This window comes from Hyperolius riggenbachi, chromosome 10, assembly GCF_040937935.1.
Source record: "Hyperolius riggenbachi isolate aHypRig1 chromosome 10, aHypRig1.pri, whole genome shotgun sequence".
Taxonomy (NCBI): domain Eukaryota; kingdom Metazoa; phylum Chordata; class Amphibia; order Anura; family Hyperoliidae; genus Hyperolius; species Hyperolius riggenbachi.
In genome coordinates, this window is record NC_090655.1 from 126,478,512 (window position 1) to 126,494,630 (window position 16,119).

General features: G+C 41.3%; 1 protein-coding gene across 10 annotated transcripts in view; it reads right to left on the reverse strand.

Moving 5' to 3' along the window:
* Window positions 1–16,119, reverse strand: part of GBF1 (golgi brefeldin A resistant guanine nucleotide exchange factor 1) — a 303,641-nt gene that overhangs the window by 120,142 nt on the left and 167,380 nt on the right. For all 10 annotated transcript variants that reach the window (XM_068257939.1, XM_068257941.1, XM_068257940.1 and 7 more), the window contains exons 4-7: window positions 13,670–13,801; window positions 11,589–11,707; window positions 10,882–10,990; window positions 8,167–8,227 (exon numbers count right to left, since the gene is read on the reverse strand). In XM_068257939.1, the coding sequence (XP_068114040.1) occupies window positions 8,167–8,227; window positions 10,882–10,990; window positions 11,589–11,707; window positions 13,670–13,801 (421 nt within the window). The remainder of the gene's footprint in view (window positions 1–8,166; window positions 8,228–10,881; window positions 10,991–11,588; window positions 11,708–13,669; window positions 13,802–16,119) is intronic.

Sequence of the window (16,119 nt, forward strand, 5' to 3'; positions counted from 1 at the left end):
CCTATTTGACTAAATATTGGTAATTTCTTACAGAGTATTGAACACATGAAGTGACTTTTCTATGTTGGGCTCGCAAGACAAAACATTCTGAAGGCTGAAAGGCAGCAGTTTTTCACTGCACTACCCTCTGGGTACGCGCTCCCCCAAGCAATACAGGACTGTGAAGGTGCCCATACACCACTCAATATTGCAGCCTACTCAACCATCTTGTTCGATAATTTTATTAAATTGGAAGAGAATCTGTGCCGCAACATGGCCTCTCGATTGATTTCTGTCCAAATTCAGGCTTGAACGGACAAGCTGGAATATTGGGTGCCTGTACCATGTAGCACCAGGCTCATGTAGGAAGTCACTACTTGTGCCTAGTGCCACGTCATACAGGTACTCACAGTGATGTTGAATATCAGAGATGACTAAGAGATGACTAAGAGATGACACACACAGACACACACACACACACAGACACACAGACACACAGACACACAGACACACAGACACACAGACACACAGACACACAGACACACACACACAGACACACAGACACACACACACACCTGACACTTGGGAGGTGTCGAAAGCAATAGGCAGACTTCTGATAAAGATTTCATGCTGACTTTTATCGCAAATCAGTCTATGGTGTATGGGCAGGCAACAGATCCTTTTTGATCAGATTGTATCAGAGAGGGATCAGTCTCATAGTCCATCTGCCCATACGTCGAATGATGAATGGCTACCTTTAAGGGCACTGAGCACGGTTTATATATATTTTTAAACAAAAACAAATCTCCCCTTAAAGAGAACCCGAGGTGGGTTTGAAGAATATTATCTGCATACAGAGGCTGGATCTGCCTATACAGCCCAGCCTCTGTTGCTATCCCAAACCCCCCTAAGGTCCCCCTGCACTCTGCAATCCCTCATAAATCACAGCCACGCTGCTGACAAACAGCTTGTCAGAGCTGGCTGTGTTTATCTCTATAGTGTCAGTCTGCTGCTCTCCCCGCCTCCTGCAGAACTCCAGTCCCCGCCTGCATCCCTTCCCTCCCTGCTGATTGGAGGGAAGAGACGGGGCAGGGACCGGAGCTATGCAGGAGGCGGGGGAGCAGCTGAGACTGACACTACAAATGTAAACACAGCCTCACAGCATGGCTGTGATTTATGAGGGATTGCAGAGTGCAGGGGGACCTTAGTGGGGTTTGGGATAGCAACAGAGGCTGGGCTGTATAGGCAGATCCAGCCTCTGTATGCAGATAACATTCTTTAAACACACCTCGGGTTCTCTTTAAGGACATGCTGCAGATTCCTGCAGCAGTCAGCTGAATCACATGCAGGACTTAGCAATTCGGGCTGTGGCTATGCAGCAGAGTGGGAGCAGAGGCCGAAATGGAAACAGACTCAGCTCCCAGTGGAAATAAGCCCTTACCTAGGAATACCAAGGTAGCTCATGATGTCCCAGACATTTAGCTCTGTATTATATACTGATTAGAAGTTTAGAATCAGGATGATAGCATTTATTGGCTAATTTAGAGATAAACAGTGAGCTTTCGGCTAATAATAAGCCTTCAGTCTGGTGAAGGCTTATTATTAGCCGAAAGCTTACTGTTTATTTATCTCTAAGTTTGCCAATAAATGCTATCATCCTGATTCTAAACTTCTTGCTTTTACTGACAGGTAACACAGTACAACACTCTACTGCTTTTACCTACTGATAAAATGGGTTTCTACAAATAAACACAGTCATAGGTGGCACACTTCATAAAAAGGCATTAAAAAAAAAAACAGGTTTGTAAATTAAAATATAAATTACCTTTTATGTAAAGTGATGAGCTACAACACAGCAATTCTAGCCATGTACACTATCTGTAGCAGTGCAAACAGATTTATCTGGATGGCTCAAAGTTTTTTTGTTTTTTTTTTACAATAAACATCCTCCAGTGCTTATATGCCCTGATTAGAAATGGGTATGTACAGGGGCGTAACTAGAAATCACTGGGCCCCCCTGCAAAACTTTGGATGGGGCCCCCTCCCCTGCACACTAAATAGGGACTGTCTGCAAATCTTTATCTACAAAACTTTGTATGATTCGTTATTAGTGGCTGAGCAGATGCAGTCATTAGAACAAAATGTGCAGAGAGCAGAACGTTTTTTCTCTCCTTGCCCTTAGTTGTCAGTCTCTCAGGACAGGGCCCCCTGTGGCTTCTGGGCCCCCCCGCGGCTGCATCCCTAGCAGGATCTATTGTTACGCCCCTGGGTATGTAGTGTAAGGTGAAAAGTAGAGAACCAGGCTGTACAGGCTAGTTAGTACACAATACAAAAGGTACAAATAGATTTACAATTTGGTAGAACTGACAACTGCAGCAACGCTAATAAACGTAAACATATCTTTTAAAAATGTACCTAAGGTGACATGTGACGTGAGGAGATGGACTAGTATATGTACAGTGCCAAGCATACAAATAACTATGCTGTGTTCCTTTTCTGCTGAAAGAGTTAAGCAGCAGGTATGCAAGTGACAGTTTCTCATCAGTCGGGATTAAAGCCCTGTACACATGCTAGATGAAACTCAGCTGGGGCAACAGATAAGAACTGCCTCTACAGAGAATCTAAGGTGTGTAGAGCAGCCCCCTGCCCCTTGGTCAATCAGACATTAATTCACCTTGCGGATCAATTTGTCTGAGCGATGGCTGAGTGAACCATTCGACACTCACCCCGTGCCACATACATGCAAAAATAGCACTGGGAAATTTGGGCGCAGGGCAAAGCCAAAAACAGCTCACCCTACTCCTGCAAAAGTCCCGGCAGTGTTAATGACTATTCACCATCCAGACCGCCTTGGAGTCAGGGGGAAAGAGTGCCTGCGTGGCATCAAACCAGCTCCATCAGTCCTCAGCTCCCCTATCTTAGTTTATTTTCAAGTGATGATACAGCATGTACACCCCCAAAAAATTATTATGTAAAACAGATTAGCCTCAATTCTGGTAGCTGTGCGAGGTAAATATTTTTTGTAGGTAAAATACCTCATGAGGTATTTTCTTTTTTTTTTTTTTTTTTTGCAATTCTGAAAGATTTTTCTCCATTTCCGAACATGAGGTAAAACATGAGGTAAAACTTGAGGTAAATGCATAAAGTGGGGTAAAAGATTTCAGCAGTAAGCATGCAGTAAATATATAATAGTAGTCTTTAATTGTCTTCCATAAGTTAGGATAGTCTTTGGAAGATTTTTTTTTTTTGAGGGGGAAAGGTGTATTTGATTATGTAGCAACCTATGAAAAGTACATTTATAGGCATCCCTTATAAAAAAAAAAAAAATCCAGTAAATATTTGGAGTTTTATTTCTACAATTCATTTCTATTACACGGCCTGAATAGGAACGACAGTAAAACAAGAATAGGAACTCCACTAAAAACTGCAAAATGCATACAAATTGACTTTACCTCCAGGTACAGGCAGGTCTTAAAATGATCGGTAAATTCTGTGCTAAAATGCTCCTTAATTTCCATGAGAATAGCCATTTTCGGTAAATTACCTGATGAATTACTTCATAATTTACCTCATGAGGTAAAACATGACTAAAACCTACCAGAATTGATAAATGTCATTACCTCATGAGGTAAATTACCTCACATGAGGTAATTTGTTTGATAACCCTACCAGAATTGAGGCCATTGTGGCTTACGGTATTGTGGTATATGCGGCACATCCTTTGATCTAGAGATCATAATTAAGCTTTAGGAAAACAAGCAGACTGAATATTTCATTGCAATACTGAGCTATATACTGGTTAAAAAAATATAAATTAACACTTTGAAAACTCATCAGATTTATGCCAGATAACTATAATGATATGGACTGGGTAATGTGTAGGAAGAAAGGGTGCCAGATTTCATTCCAGCAAATATAAAAATTGTACTCCGTAGTTTACATAGCCCAAACATGCTTGTATTCATGCCTGACAGCACATTAGTGCATGAGTTCATCCTAATACCTAATGGCAGTCAAGTTGCTATTGTCTATCCTGTAGAGCACAGTTTCCCAACCCTATCCTCAAGGCCCACCAACAGTACATGTTTTCACATGTACTCATCTGCCAATAGCACAGGATGCCAGTGGCAGACTTGCCAATTCTAGTATACTATGGTAAGCTCCATGGTGCTGGGCAGTGAGCAATGACCCGCTAGAGGATGTTGGGGCCATGAGGTCTTCCTCAAGAAGTCTGTTTCTGATTGTTTGGCCAGAGACATTCACATGACATCATTGGCCTGCTGGAGGTCCTTTTGTAGAATTGTAACAGTGCTAGTCCTGTTCCTCCTTGCCCAAAGGAGCACAAACTGGTCTTGCTGTTGGGTTAAGGACCTTGGATGGCCCTAACCAGCTCTACAAAAATAACAGTTTGTCTCCTCGAATCTCCTATATGCCCCTGAAAATGTGCTGGGAGACACAGCAACTCTTTTGGAAATGGCATGCATTAATGTACATGCTGGAGGAAATGGACAACCTGTGCAAACTCTGTAGAGTCCACGTATCGCGTCCTGCTACCAGTATTATCACCGACTGTAGCCAAATGCAAAACTAATTAGAAGTGAAAAATACCAATGGCTTCCACCCATTAAACCATTCCTGATTTGGCAATCATCTCATGGTTGCCGATCTAGTGCAGGGCTTCAATACCCTGCCCTCAAGTACCAACAGTACATGTTTTTCAGGAAACTGCCCATATTCACAAGTGGGGTAATTAGTGTCTTAGCAGTGCTGGTTAACCCTGTCCTCAAGTACCAAAAACATGCACTGTTGGTGGTACTTGAGGACAGGATTGGGAAGCCCTGCTCTACAGTACCTGCTCTGTTCATTTCACTAAAGCAGCTGAAACTGGATTAACAACCTACTCTGCTATTTAACTGACCAGATCAATTTCCCAGACTTTCACTGCCTTGATGACATTCTGATTAAAACGTTTTCAGTTAATTTTGGGGAGTAGTTTAGAGATTGATTTGCATACTTTTAGCACAAACTTATTCTAGGACATCAGCTTTTAAGCATGGAGTAGGTGAGAACAGTATCACTATGAATTGAGGTTACTGTTAAAGAGAACCCAAGGTGGGGTTCTGACAATGCTATCCACATACAGAGGCTGGGTCTGCTTATACTGCCCAGCCTCTGTTGCTATCCAGATCCCCCCTAAGTTTCCCCTGCGCTCTGCTATCCCTCATAAATCACAGCCGCGCTGTCGACATGCAGCGTGTCGCAGCAGGCTGTTTTTACCTATGTACTGTCAGTCTCGTCTGCTCCCCGCCTCCTGCATAGCTCCGGTCCCCGCCCGCGTCCCTTCCCTCCCGCTGATTGGAGGGAAGGGACACGGGCGGGGACCGGAGTTTTGCAGGAGGCGGGAGCAGCCGAGACTGACAGTACAGAAGTAAACACAGCCCGGCTGTGATTTATGGGGGATAGCAGAGCGCAGGGGGAACTTAGGGGAGATCTGGATAGCAACAGAGGCTGGGCTGTATAGGCAGACCCAGCCTCTGTATGCAGATAGCATTGTCAGAACCCCACCTCAGGTTCTCTTTACATTATTCAGGTGTATGCAGGAGAAAAAGTTCTCAAACTCATTTTTATCAGTATGAATATTAAGTGTGTCGGTCATTTAATAATAATGCAAGAAATGGACTATTAGGGCCTGAGCCCACTAACGCAGTTGTATCCGCTTCTGTCCGCTTTTCAGCATATGTAACACTGATGTGTAACTGAAAAGCGGACACAACTGCGTCAGTGGGCTCAGCCCTTACCCTGCAGAAAACTAGATTGTTCTGGCTTTGTGCACGTACATCAGCAAGTGTAGATGTACCTGACAGTTGTGTACCCACATGCTACTAGCAGGTGGCTTTGCTGTCACGCTCTATCCTCCATGACTTTGGCTTTTGGTATTCATAGAAAACTAAGTCTGACATTTTACCTAAACGGTACAGAAGGCCAGTGTGATGCAGCTGGTGACTGTTTAGCTTGCTGGGTCACGCAAAATGCCACTTATAGCTTTGCTTAACAAATTTCTAGTGACCGGTTGACAGCCACGCAAATTTTTCTTTGTATATTTTATCGACCAAGCAGGCTTACTTTTCCCTAAAATAACCAATACATTTTAAAAGATTATCTATGCAACATTATATGGCCTTAGCACCACAGTAAATGCACACTTCCAAATCACTCCCCCATGGGAACAAACAATTAAACTAATGTGATGAAAATTCATACTCATGAAGGTATATCATTACTTAATGCTTAGATAGCATCTGCGTTTGAAGCGTACTTAAACTTACACTATGGATTTTCATGGAAGGTGCTACTTTTACTGGCAAGTAGGATTTGTCAGAGTATATTTAGCCTTATAACTGATCTGTATCTGCAAATTTTATGTAGACATTCACCTGTCCTGAATCAAGCACATCACCTCTGTTATGTTTTCATCTTCTTCAATAAAGATTTATGTGAAAAGTGCAATGTGAGGGGGACATGGCTACACACTATAGCGGCATGACTGCATGCAAAGGGGGTTATGTGTTACGTCTGTCTTCAGAGTGTTAGCACTTTCTGCGATGCACTAGAAGCCATGGTATATTTGTTATGTGGACCATGCCCAATAGGTGGGTATCCACAGGAGGGTGGGCGTGGTGGAGGGGAATGAATAATCAAAGGCTTTCTGGGCATTCCATGATATGCAGCTACTGTATGTCTCTGGGATCATGTTTTCAATATGTTGGCTAATCTGTGTATATGATCTATTCTTGTCCATCTATACTCTTGCTCCTTAGCTCCTCACATGTAGTTAGTAATATATATATTTATTTGGGTTGAAAAAGAAGAAATATGTCCATCGAGTTCAACCAGAAGACCAGTACTAAAATATGAGATCCTACTTCAAGGTATAGCTTTTAAAATTAGCATTACAGTCTTCATCAAGTCCCTCAATCCCTGTCCCAGTGAAAAATGGGCCTGCCCATCTCTTCAACAAAACAACAACAACAACAACAACAACAACCCAAAAAAAAAGGACTCTCGACCACACTGCAAGTACTAGAAGTGCTAATCAAGTTTGTTTCTGATTGTTAATTTCTATGGATTTTAGTTTAGGCCAAAAGTTTAAAAATATGCTTGCTAGCGAGCACTAGCAAGGATCATCTCTGTGACCTGTAAGTACGCCACTATTTATGTTCCAGAGCCATGTGCACAGCATGCAGAGGCTAAAAGTGGGTACACACATCAGATAAAAGTCTTTGGAAAATGAAAGATCACAGACCAATTTTACCCCATCTTTGCAAAATGCTGTACACATTCAACAGATCAGTATCTGCAAAAGATCTGTTCCTGCAAAATGCATTCATAGTCTATGATATCTGCAGATCTCATACACACCTTGTTTAATGGACAATCATCTGCAGATCAGATCCACCAGGATGGATCTTTGGATCTGCAGATGATTGTCTGATCTGCAGATGCATGTCTGTTAAACAAGGTGTGTATGAGATCTGTAGATATCAGACTATGAATGCATTTTGCAGGAACGGATCTTTTGCAGATACTGATCTTTTGCATGTGTACAGCATCTTTGTGTACAGCATCTTGCAAATATTTTTATCTGATGGGGAGTTCAGCTCAATAGAATAGACTGTGTAGAGTATGCTCTCATACTACATGAAAGGGGGTAAAATTGGTCTGTGATCTTTCATTTTCCAAAGACTTATCTGATGTGTGTACCCACCTTAAGGCTGCAGACAGGATTCAGTGCATGCAACCTGCATGTAAAGAAACAAGCAGTTCCCAGCTTCTGAACCATCCTTATAGACGCAATATCCATCGCACAATTCATCTGCATAATTGGTCAGGGGATCTTGCCAATGATGTCCATGAAGGGGTCTTTCAAAGTATCATTAATGAATGGTTTTAAAATCAGGTTTTAGAAAAGTAACGGAGATAAGTGACTCTTGATCTTTAGACATTAGCAATGAAGTTGAGACTTGCAGCACAGACCCAGGGTCCTATCATTTTATTTTCTTGTCCACTCTCTAGAAAAGAAAGATGACGGCCATCACATCCTGCCCTGTGGACCCCAAATAAGTGTAGAATATGTCAGTCCTCAGGGGGCCGTGTCAGCAAGGCACAGATAAACACAAGAGGGTTTACCTTGAGAAGAGCAGCTGCACCATGTCGACAAGAGTATGCTCTGCAGATTTTCTCAATAACTCTGCGAAGTCAAAAACAAATAACACAGGTGTCATTACGTGGTGTGATATTATCAAGAGGCTTCAGCAAGCGGTCTCCCCTCCATTCCTTGTTTACAGAGGATTACAGCAAATTTATTAAAACCAGGCCCAGTTCTCACCCCTAGACCTGCAGAGTTCCAAGCAGCGGAACATTAGATGGTGCTGTGGAGCTGATTACACACAACAGACACTCGGGCTAGTAGCAATTCACATCTCAGTTTTAGAAAAGTCCCCACAATGACAGAAACCATACAGCAATCAAACTTTTTTGAAAACCTTTAGATACGAATTGAACATATGGATAATGTGATGCCACAAAAAGCGTGTACTAAAACAATTCAATTTAATAAATGAAGGTACTTCAGCATATTTGACTGAATTGGTCTTAAATATATAAACAACTGAAAGCTGTACAATATTACACTATGCCAAGTGTTCTGTACAAAAAAAATAAATGTAAGATTAATCAATTATAGAACCACACAAAACTGGCAGTTCACTCTCTGCTAGATGGTTGAGAGTTAAATCATGGTACAGCTTATGTCATCTCACAGGGGTTTTCATGGTGAGGTACTACAACTACCGGTATGTCTGTATGATTCTTCTTTATGCATTATAAAGAATTCAGCTGGATAAAAGAAAGCGGCCCATAAAACCACGTGTGCAGAAATACAGCTAGGCACTAGCAGAGAGATCACAGCATTGGAATCCCCAAGATTTAGGAAGGCAGGCATTGACTAGGCCAGGGATCTGCAAACCTGGCTCTCCAACTGTTAAGGAACTAAAAGCCCCACAATGCATTCGGTTTTATTAATAATGACTGTGGCTGCCAAGTTTGCAGATCACTTGACTAGGCTCATCAGATTCCTCCTATAATTTTTTTTTTACATTTGGGCAGAAAGGCAATTTTAAGCACTCATTGCAGCACAAAGCCAACCAAGACACTTTTTTTTTTTTGGGGGGGGGGGGGGGGGGGGAGAGGGGGAATTCACACATTGTGTATTTAACAGAACGAGCTTGAAGGCGGCTGTGCATTTAGTTAGCTAGCAGAAAACAGTGTTAGCCTCAATAAGTAGATTCTGTTTTAAATGGTTCTTATTTAGCCACGTGTTCCGCTGGGCACTTCCTCAAGCTATGAGAAAGCAGGAAGCACCCTATGGCACACATGGATAAAGACTATAAAGCCTTCATACTAGGTGAGACCTTTCCATTAGGGCATTGTCTCTACCCTCTACCTATATTTCAGTGTGCGCACGGTTTGTCCTTTCTGCTCTAGACAAAATATACACGACCACTTTCATCTTTTCACATCACTTGAGTGTAACCAAAAGTTACTGAAAGAGGTGGTTAAGACAAGGAACTCCTGTCAAAAAGGGTGAGGTTAACGGAAGACATTGCTGTAATTTTACCTGTCAGAGCTTGTAATTTTTTGTAATTCTATTGCTTTCATTGTAACCTGATGGCCTGCAGGGCTTACAAATGGTCATAAAGACTCAGTGCTTTCAGCAGGGTATTAGCAGCTAACAATCATTACTGGGAATCATGAGACTATAGTCTAAGCCAGCCTTTCTCAACCTTTTGACACTGGAGGAACACTGCAAATAACTTTTGGATCTCAAGGAACTTATGCAAAACAATTTTTTAGGGAGGAACCCCTGCATTTATTTTGCAGGAGACATGGTCTTTAAAAGTAGGTGAGGCTGTTTATTTCACTACCCCCCCCCCCCCCCCCAATTACACTGCCCCTCATACTGTCTCCTTATCCTAGTGCTTTTTAATAACAGGTTCATTGTTATTCTGACACCAAATTTAGTGCTTTTTATCAAACCCTCTATAGAGTCTATTATAATGTGCTCTATTATACTCCCCCCCCCCCCCCCCCATGATGGGGGAAAATGCCAAGTAACCCCTGCAGAGTACTCAGGGAACCCTGGTTGAGAAAGCCTGCTCTAAGCAGTTGGAACAGGAAACAACATACAAACATATGCACAAGACATACCAAAAGCCCTTTTGTTATGAGTGCAGTGGGGATAGAATGATGATGAACGCAATTTCATTTATAAATATTTTAAAGTGAACTTTATAAGAGGTGAGCTAAAAATGCAAATGGACGTTTCTTAATCTAGGCCACTGGCGTTTCTCTTTACAAGCTTTACAGTTTCCTAAAAATAGAAGATTAAAGCGGACCTGAACTCTTGTACAGGACAGAAGGAAAACAGAGAAATGCACCTTGTATGTATATAGAAAGTTTTGCCTGTCTAATTGCTCCTCATCTGTGACTAAGCACAAGTAGTAATTTGATCCCCAGCTGTGTCAGCTGACTGCCACAGCAGAGAGCTGATTGGTAAACACAGGATGTTAACAATAGGTCTGCTTCCATGAAAGCAGGCAGTAAACACATCAGCTGTAACAAAAATGTTTTTCTTTAAAGGTTATGCTGTTGCTTGCTTTTAGAGCAGGAAGTTCTTAGTTTAGGTCCGCTTTAACATGGACATTACAGGCCAAAGACATTCAATCTCAGAAAAACATGTGGGAACATAAAGTCAGACTAGTTATGACATTATACTGGAACACGTTTCTCAGTAAGCAGAATGAAACATCCAATTCACATACTGTGTATTTCATACAAACTCACCACTCAGTCTCATCTCAAAGCATATGCGGAAGCACGATTGCATGATTTCACAGACGGACTCATTGGTCAGGTGAGCTCCGACAGGTGTTAGGAGCAGTGTGCGCAGAACCTTAAAAAAAGAAAAAAAATACTAACGTGAACTCACACAGTAATGTAAACATGTTGTATGTAAAGCGAAAGATTATAGGAATATTCACTGAGGCTTCCACTTTATCTCAGTTTTGCATTCTTTCCCTATCCATAACTTCTAAAAGCTTCATACTAAACAGAAGCAGAGAGCTGCAGTCACAGAGCGAATAGGGAGAGTGGATTTAGGGCTTAGCCATTATTTTCTGATTAGAGAGGTCAACATGTTCCTCATAGTAAACAGATAGCTTGTGCTTCCTCCTCTTTCAATTACACTGATGAAGTTGAGCATCCTTTACACTGCTGTTTCCCCACCCAACCCCTTAGAGGACACTTCCTAATACAGCTTGACGAATGCCTGAAATCAATTAATTGAAACGTTTAATTATCTTTTATTTGAAAAAGCTTTTACTTCAGGTACATGAGCCCCCTGTTTAAAAATAACATTAGGCACAAAGCTCAGGCAGAGTCAAAACATGGTCCGTGTCTCTGTGTAACAGGATACAAGGAGCTTAAGCAATTCATCTAATTGCCCCATGGATGAGGACAGAGGATGTGGTCCCTTCTCTCTCTCGAGTTACCTGCAGGATTTTCATCAGCACAACCTCATCGCTTGCTGGGTCTGTGCCAACAAAACGGGCATGTGTAACTGCATCTGCCATGTTTTCAATTCCTTCAGCAGTGCCATCGTGGACCGGATCTAGAAAAACAAGCAATAACCACTGTGTCAGCTTGGCATGTCATGAAATACAAAGCACTCACACAACTGCACAAAAATCCTGATTCAGTTGTAAAAGGTGCAAAAGGAAGATTTTACAACTGCCAACAGCCAAATGGCTTTCTTTGCTACTATCGAAGACCTTTTAAGCAAGAATGCATGAATTTCTACTACCATCTCAAGTATCCTAATGAATGTTTCCTATAAATACCACAAACAACAGTAATAATAGCAGTCCATAATAAGAACTCAAACAAAAAACTAAAGCACAACACTCTGCACGGTTTTAAAGACAACCTTTGTCCAACTCTTTATGGAGAGGCACTCAAGCCTGGGTCAAAAATTAGGCCCCACCTCTTCCTCCCTAAGCTGTTCTCACTGGCCAACCCTCACAAACCCTAGTCACGTGATACTGAAAGGCAGATGGGAAGAATGAGCCCTAAGTAACCGATGATAAAGTTCTTCATTTTAGAAAATTTTGCTAAGCCTACAAATATGTGATTCAAGCAAGGAAAGACTTGAGGAGGTTTTTGAAGTTTCCACCAGCATATGAGCACTTAGGAGAGTGCATGCCCAGAGGCTGCTGTAGAGTTGGTCTGCAGCATAGTTGACATGAACAACATTGCGAATATGTCCCTGCAATGTTGTACACCATTTTTTAAATACTGGCTTGGTAGCCCTGAATGGACAACCAGATGTTATCACACATGATTATTATTGCCCCTAGGACAGAGGTGGACGCTAGGAGAACAGAAAAGTGGAGCTGCTGTCAACTACAGATTCCTTGCTTTGATTAAAAAAAAAAAAAAAAGTGATAACCCCCAAAAATCTGATGCGTTTCATTAGCTTGGATCTTCCTTCAGGTTTCTTCAAGACCTTAAATATCTTACTGATTTTACTGATGTGCATGATGGTCATGTGACTCGTGCTCCTGCTGTTGGTGACTGGCAGGTATGCTGTACCTCCAGAACCAAGGAGAAAAACAAAACATGGAGTGCTCCTCTCAAAACCTTTGACCATGCTGCAGGCAAGTCATGCAAAAACAGTGCTGGAAATTTGGGCGCCACTATAGGCTGTTATGTGAATTGTGGCTGTTGCAATGCTCAGTCAGTAATGTGGGTGTCCAAATTATGATAAAAACAGTCGAATTCAGCCGCCAGCTATAGCCGGAAGAGGAAATAATTAACGCCGCTAGGACTTTTGCAGGGGCAGGGTGAGCCATTTTTCATCTTTTCCCTGTGCCCAAATTTCCTGGTGCCTTAATTACATGTATGCGCTGCAGATGTCTCTAAGATATTTAGTCACCTTGAAGTGCCTGCATTTAAGGAGCAATCTTGGCTTGGGAACAGTTATCATCTTGACGAGCACAATATAAAACTAGAGTGATGGATTGATGTAGGTTTCACAGTAAGAAAGTGGTTCTAAAAAAACCCAATTGCATTTGGGTCACACATTTTTCTGAAACAAGTATTTCAAAACTGAAGGAGCTGCAGGGTACGGGTTTCAAGCTATACATTTATAGAATAATTAGTAGTTCTACTTTTCATTAATACTACTTCTTTAGATAAGATAGGCGATAGCGGTTGTAGAAAAAGACACGGTAATGTGCAAAATTTAGGACTCAGCATCTCATATACTTTGAGAAACTGAGGTTGACAGAAAAAGCATGAACTGACAGCATGGGCATATTTAGGCTACCCTTAGATGGTATAGGCAGCAGGGCTGTGTCAGTACAAAAATCATCCGACTCCTAATTTTATAAAACCACCGACTCCAGGTACCAAAAATGGCTCCGACTCAAACTCCTCGACTTTTTACAAACGCTAGGGATCTGGTTCAAAAACCATCCGACTCCTCAGTTTATTTAAACCACCGACTCCAGGTACCCAAAATTGCTCCGACTCCTCAACTCCGAGTCCACAGCCCTGATAGGCAGACTCTTACCTATTAGTGCATAAGAGAGAAACTTGTTCACGGATGTCAGAGCAAGTCCAGTAATGGGACCCGTGGTATCTTCTGAACGAATAACTTCCAAGAAAGGACGAAGAAATACATTGGGCTCGATTTCAGAAATATCTGAAATAAAAAGACAAAAAACAATATGGTTAGCCAAAATATAAGCTAAAGTAAAAAAATAAACACATCACATAAGCTTAAATATATATTCTCTAAAAGCATTTATATCCAGATATTCTAGCAAAGATTAAACTTCATTTAATATTTTAAAAATAATTAAATACAACAAATAAATCTTTATACTGCAGAGTTCAGATGAATTTGAAGGCTAAGGTCACGTTTGGAAGATTCAGAATAAGGGCCCATTCACACATTAGATGGTACAAGATATGTCATATTGCTCAGCATTAGGAATGCTCAATGAGATACAAATAATTCCTAGCTGATGCAGGACTATGCAAATATTTGCAGCTTATAAACAGACCAATGAAATCCCACTTCTGCTTCATTCGGCTGGTCCATTTTCAAGCTGCCCAAGGGCTGGTTCACACGCTGATCGCAACTGTGATTTTGCCGTGATTTGCAATGTGATTCCCATTCAAATTGCAAATGCTGCAGTGAGAAAGATCCCATAGGGATACATTAGCTGCAGCGCTTTGCTGATCAATAGAGAAGTGGAAACCAGCCCTAAGTCCTCAGACAATCACTATTCAGCACCATTATCCCAATGCCACCTTACTAAATTCACTATTTTACCACCGATTTACAATAGCATGATGTGGTGCACTACAAGAATATGAATGCAAGGCCCCATTCTCTTACATATTGGATGAAGCGGACCCTGGCTAGCAAAGGTGGGAGGATTGCCAAGTTTTGTGACTGCCTGGTGCTGCTGTGGTTAGGAACTATCCCAGAGTGCTTAAAAGTACAATAAGTAAACGTATATAACCACTAACTGTGTTACAGTTCTTCTGTAGGTGTAAGTTGCATGTATATTATGTTTTGCAGCCTAACTAGTTTTCTAAACCCAGGTTTAAATTGATTGGTCCATTTTCAAGCTGCATATATTTGCATGAAAATTTGCATCAATTTGCAAATTTGCATCAACTCAGAAAATGTTGCATATCATTGATCATCCCTAATAGTGACCAATGGATGGTGCATATTTGGCCCAGACTGTGTCCACATCTGTTAAAATGGTTAACTGAATTGGGTCTGGCAGAGGAACATTTATCTGTAGGTTCTTCATGATATAGTGGAACACATTTACAGGGCTTAGAGAAGCATGAAGAGGAATTGAGAACGCAACTGAAACGGAAAACTTAGATTTTTGTTTTGTTTGTGAATGCCTGAAGTCTGCAAACCTTAGCTACATGACAGTAGAACTCTATTTGTGTGACTGAAAGGCTACAGTAAGAGCTTTTTATAAATCCTACCAGGCTTTTCTAGAATTCTTAAGTATAAATTCATACAACGGCAATAAAGAAAACTATGTTTTCCTAACTTTGCAGCAATTCTGGTTACTTAATAAGACCCAGGTGAGGCTTCCTGATTTTGGGCACCTAGCAAGCAGAAACTTTCAAAACTCCAGCCTAGCGCTGCTGGATCACCTTTGTTCTCCACTGTTGTCCAACTATCAGCCCCACCAGTACACAGCTTGGACATCATACCCGAGTAGTTTTAAAAGCTGAATTCCCACCAAATGTAACACTGCAAAATGACTCACAGCTAGATAAACACTTAACATATAACAATGTAAATGGAGTGTAGAATTTGTTTTGAACCATTTCACAATGAACTCTCACTAGGTGGGCCTTGAGCTCCTGTTACACAATCTAGAGAAATTGGTTTTAAGAATAAACAAACAAGGTGTCAAATAAAAATAAACAAAGCTAGACAACTTTCTGTTCAAAAGCTATAAACATGAGGTTCTGGAGAAAAAAATAAAATCACAACAAACCATCCAATTCACCTCCCTCTGCAACCGTGTATGAAAGGGACAGAAAGTAAATACACTCTGGCTTATTTGACATACAATTAACTTTTATAAATATGCAGGAGATAAGAGACACAATGTAGACAGCACTACGATTAGAAAGCTAGGAGTTCTTCCAATGCCTCTTCCTTGTAATGGCAGGATCGAAAATGATGCAATGAAAGATAGAGGAGATACTGCATATTGAAGTGTCCATTTATAAATGGTGAAACATGCACACAACAAACATACTGGATTGAGGACAGAGGGTGGCACCTGTTTCGTTAATGAAACACTGGAGCTTTGCAAAATTCAGGGTGGAGGTCTAATAGTCAGGTTGTGTATTACATAAAGAGAAAATTAAAGTAATACATTAGAAGCATTTGAATTCTGGACATAGAACTGGAAGATTGTATCTATACCGCATGATGGTGAAGGGGTTAGCACTCTTGCTTTGCAGTGC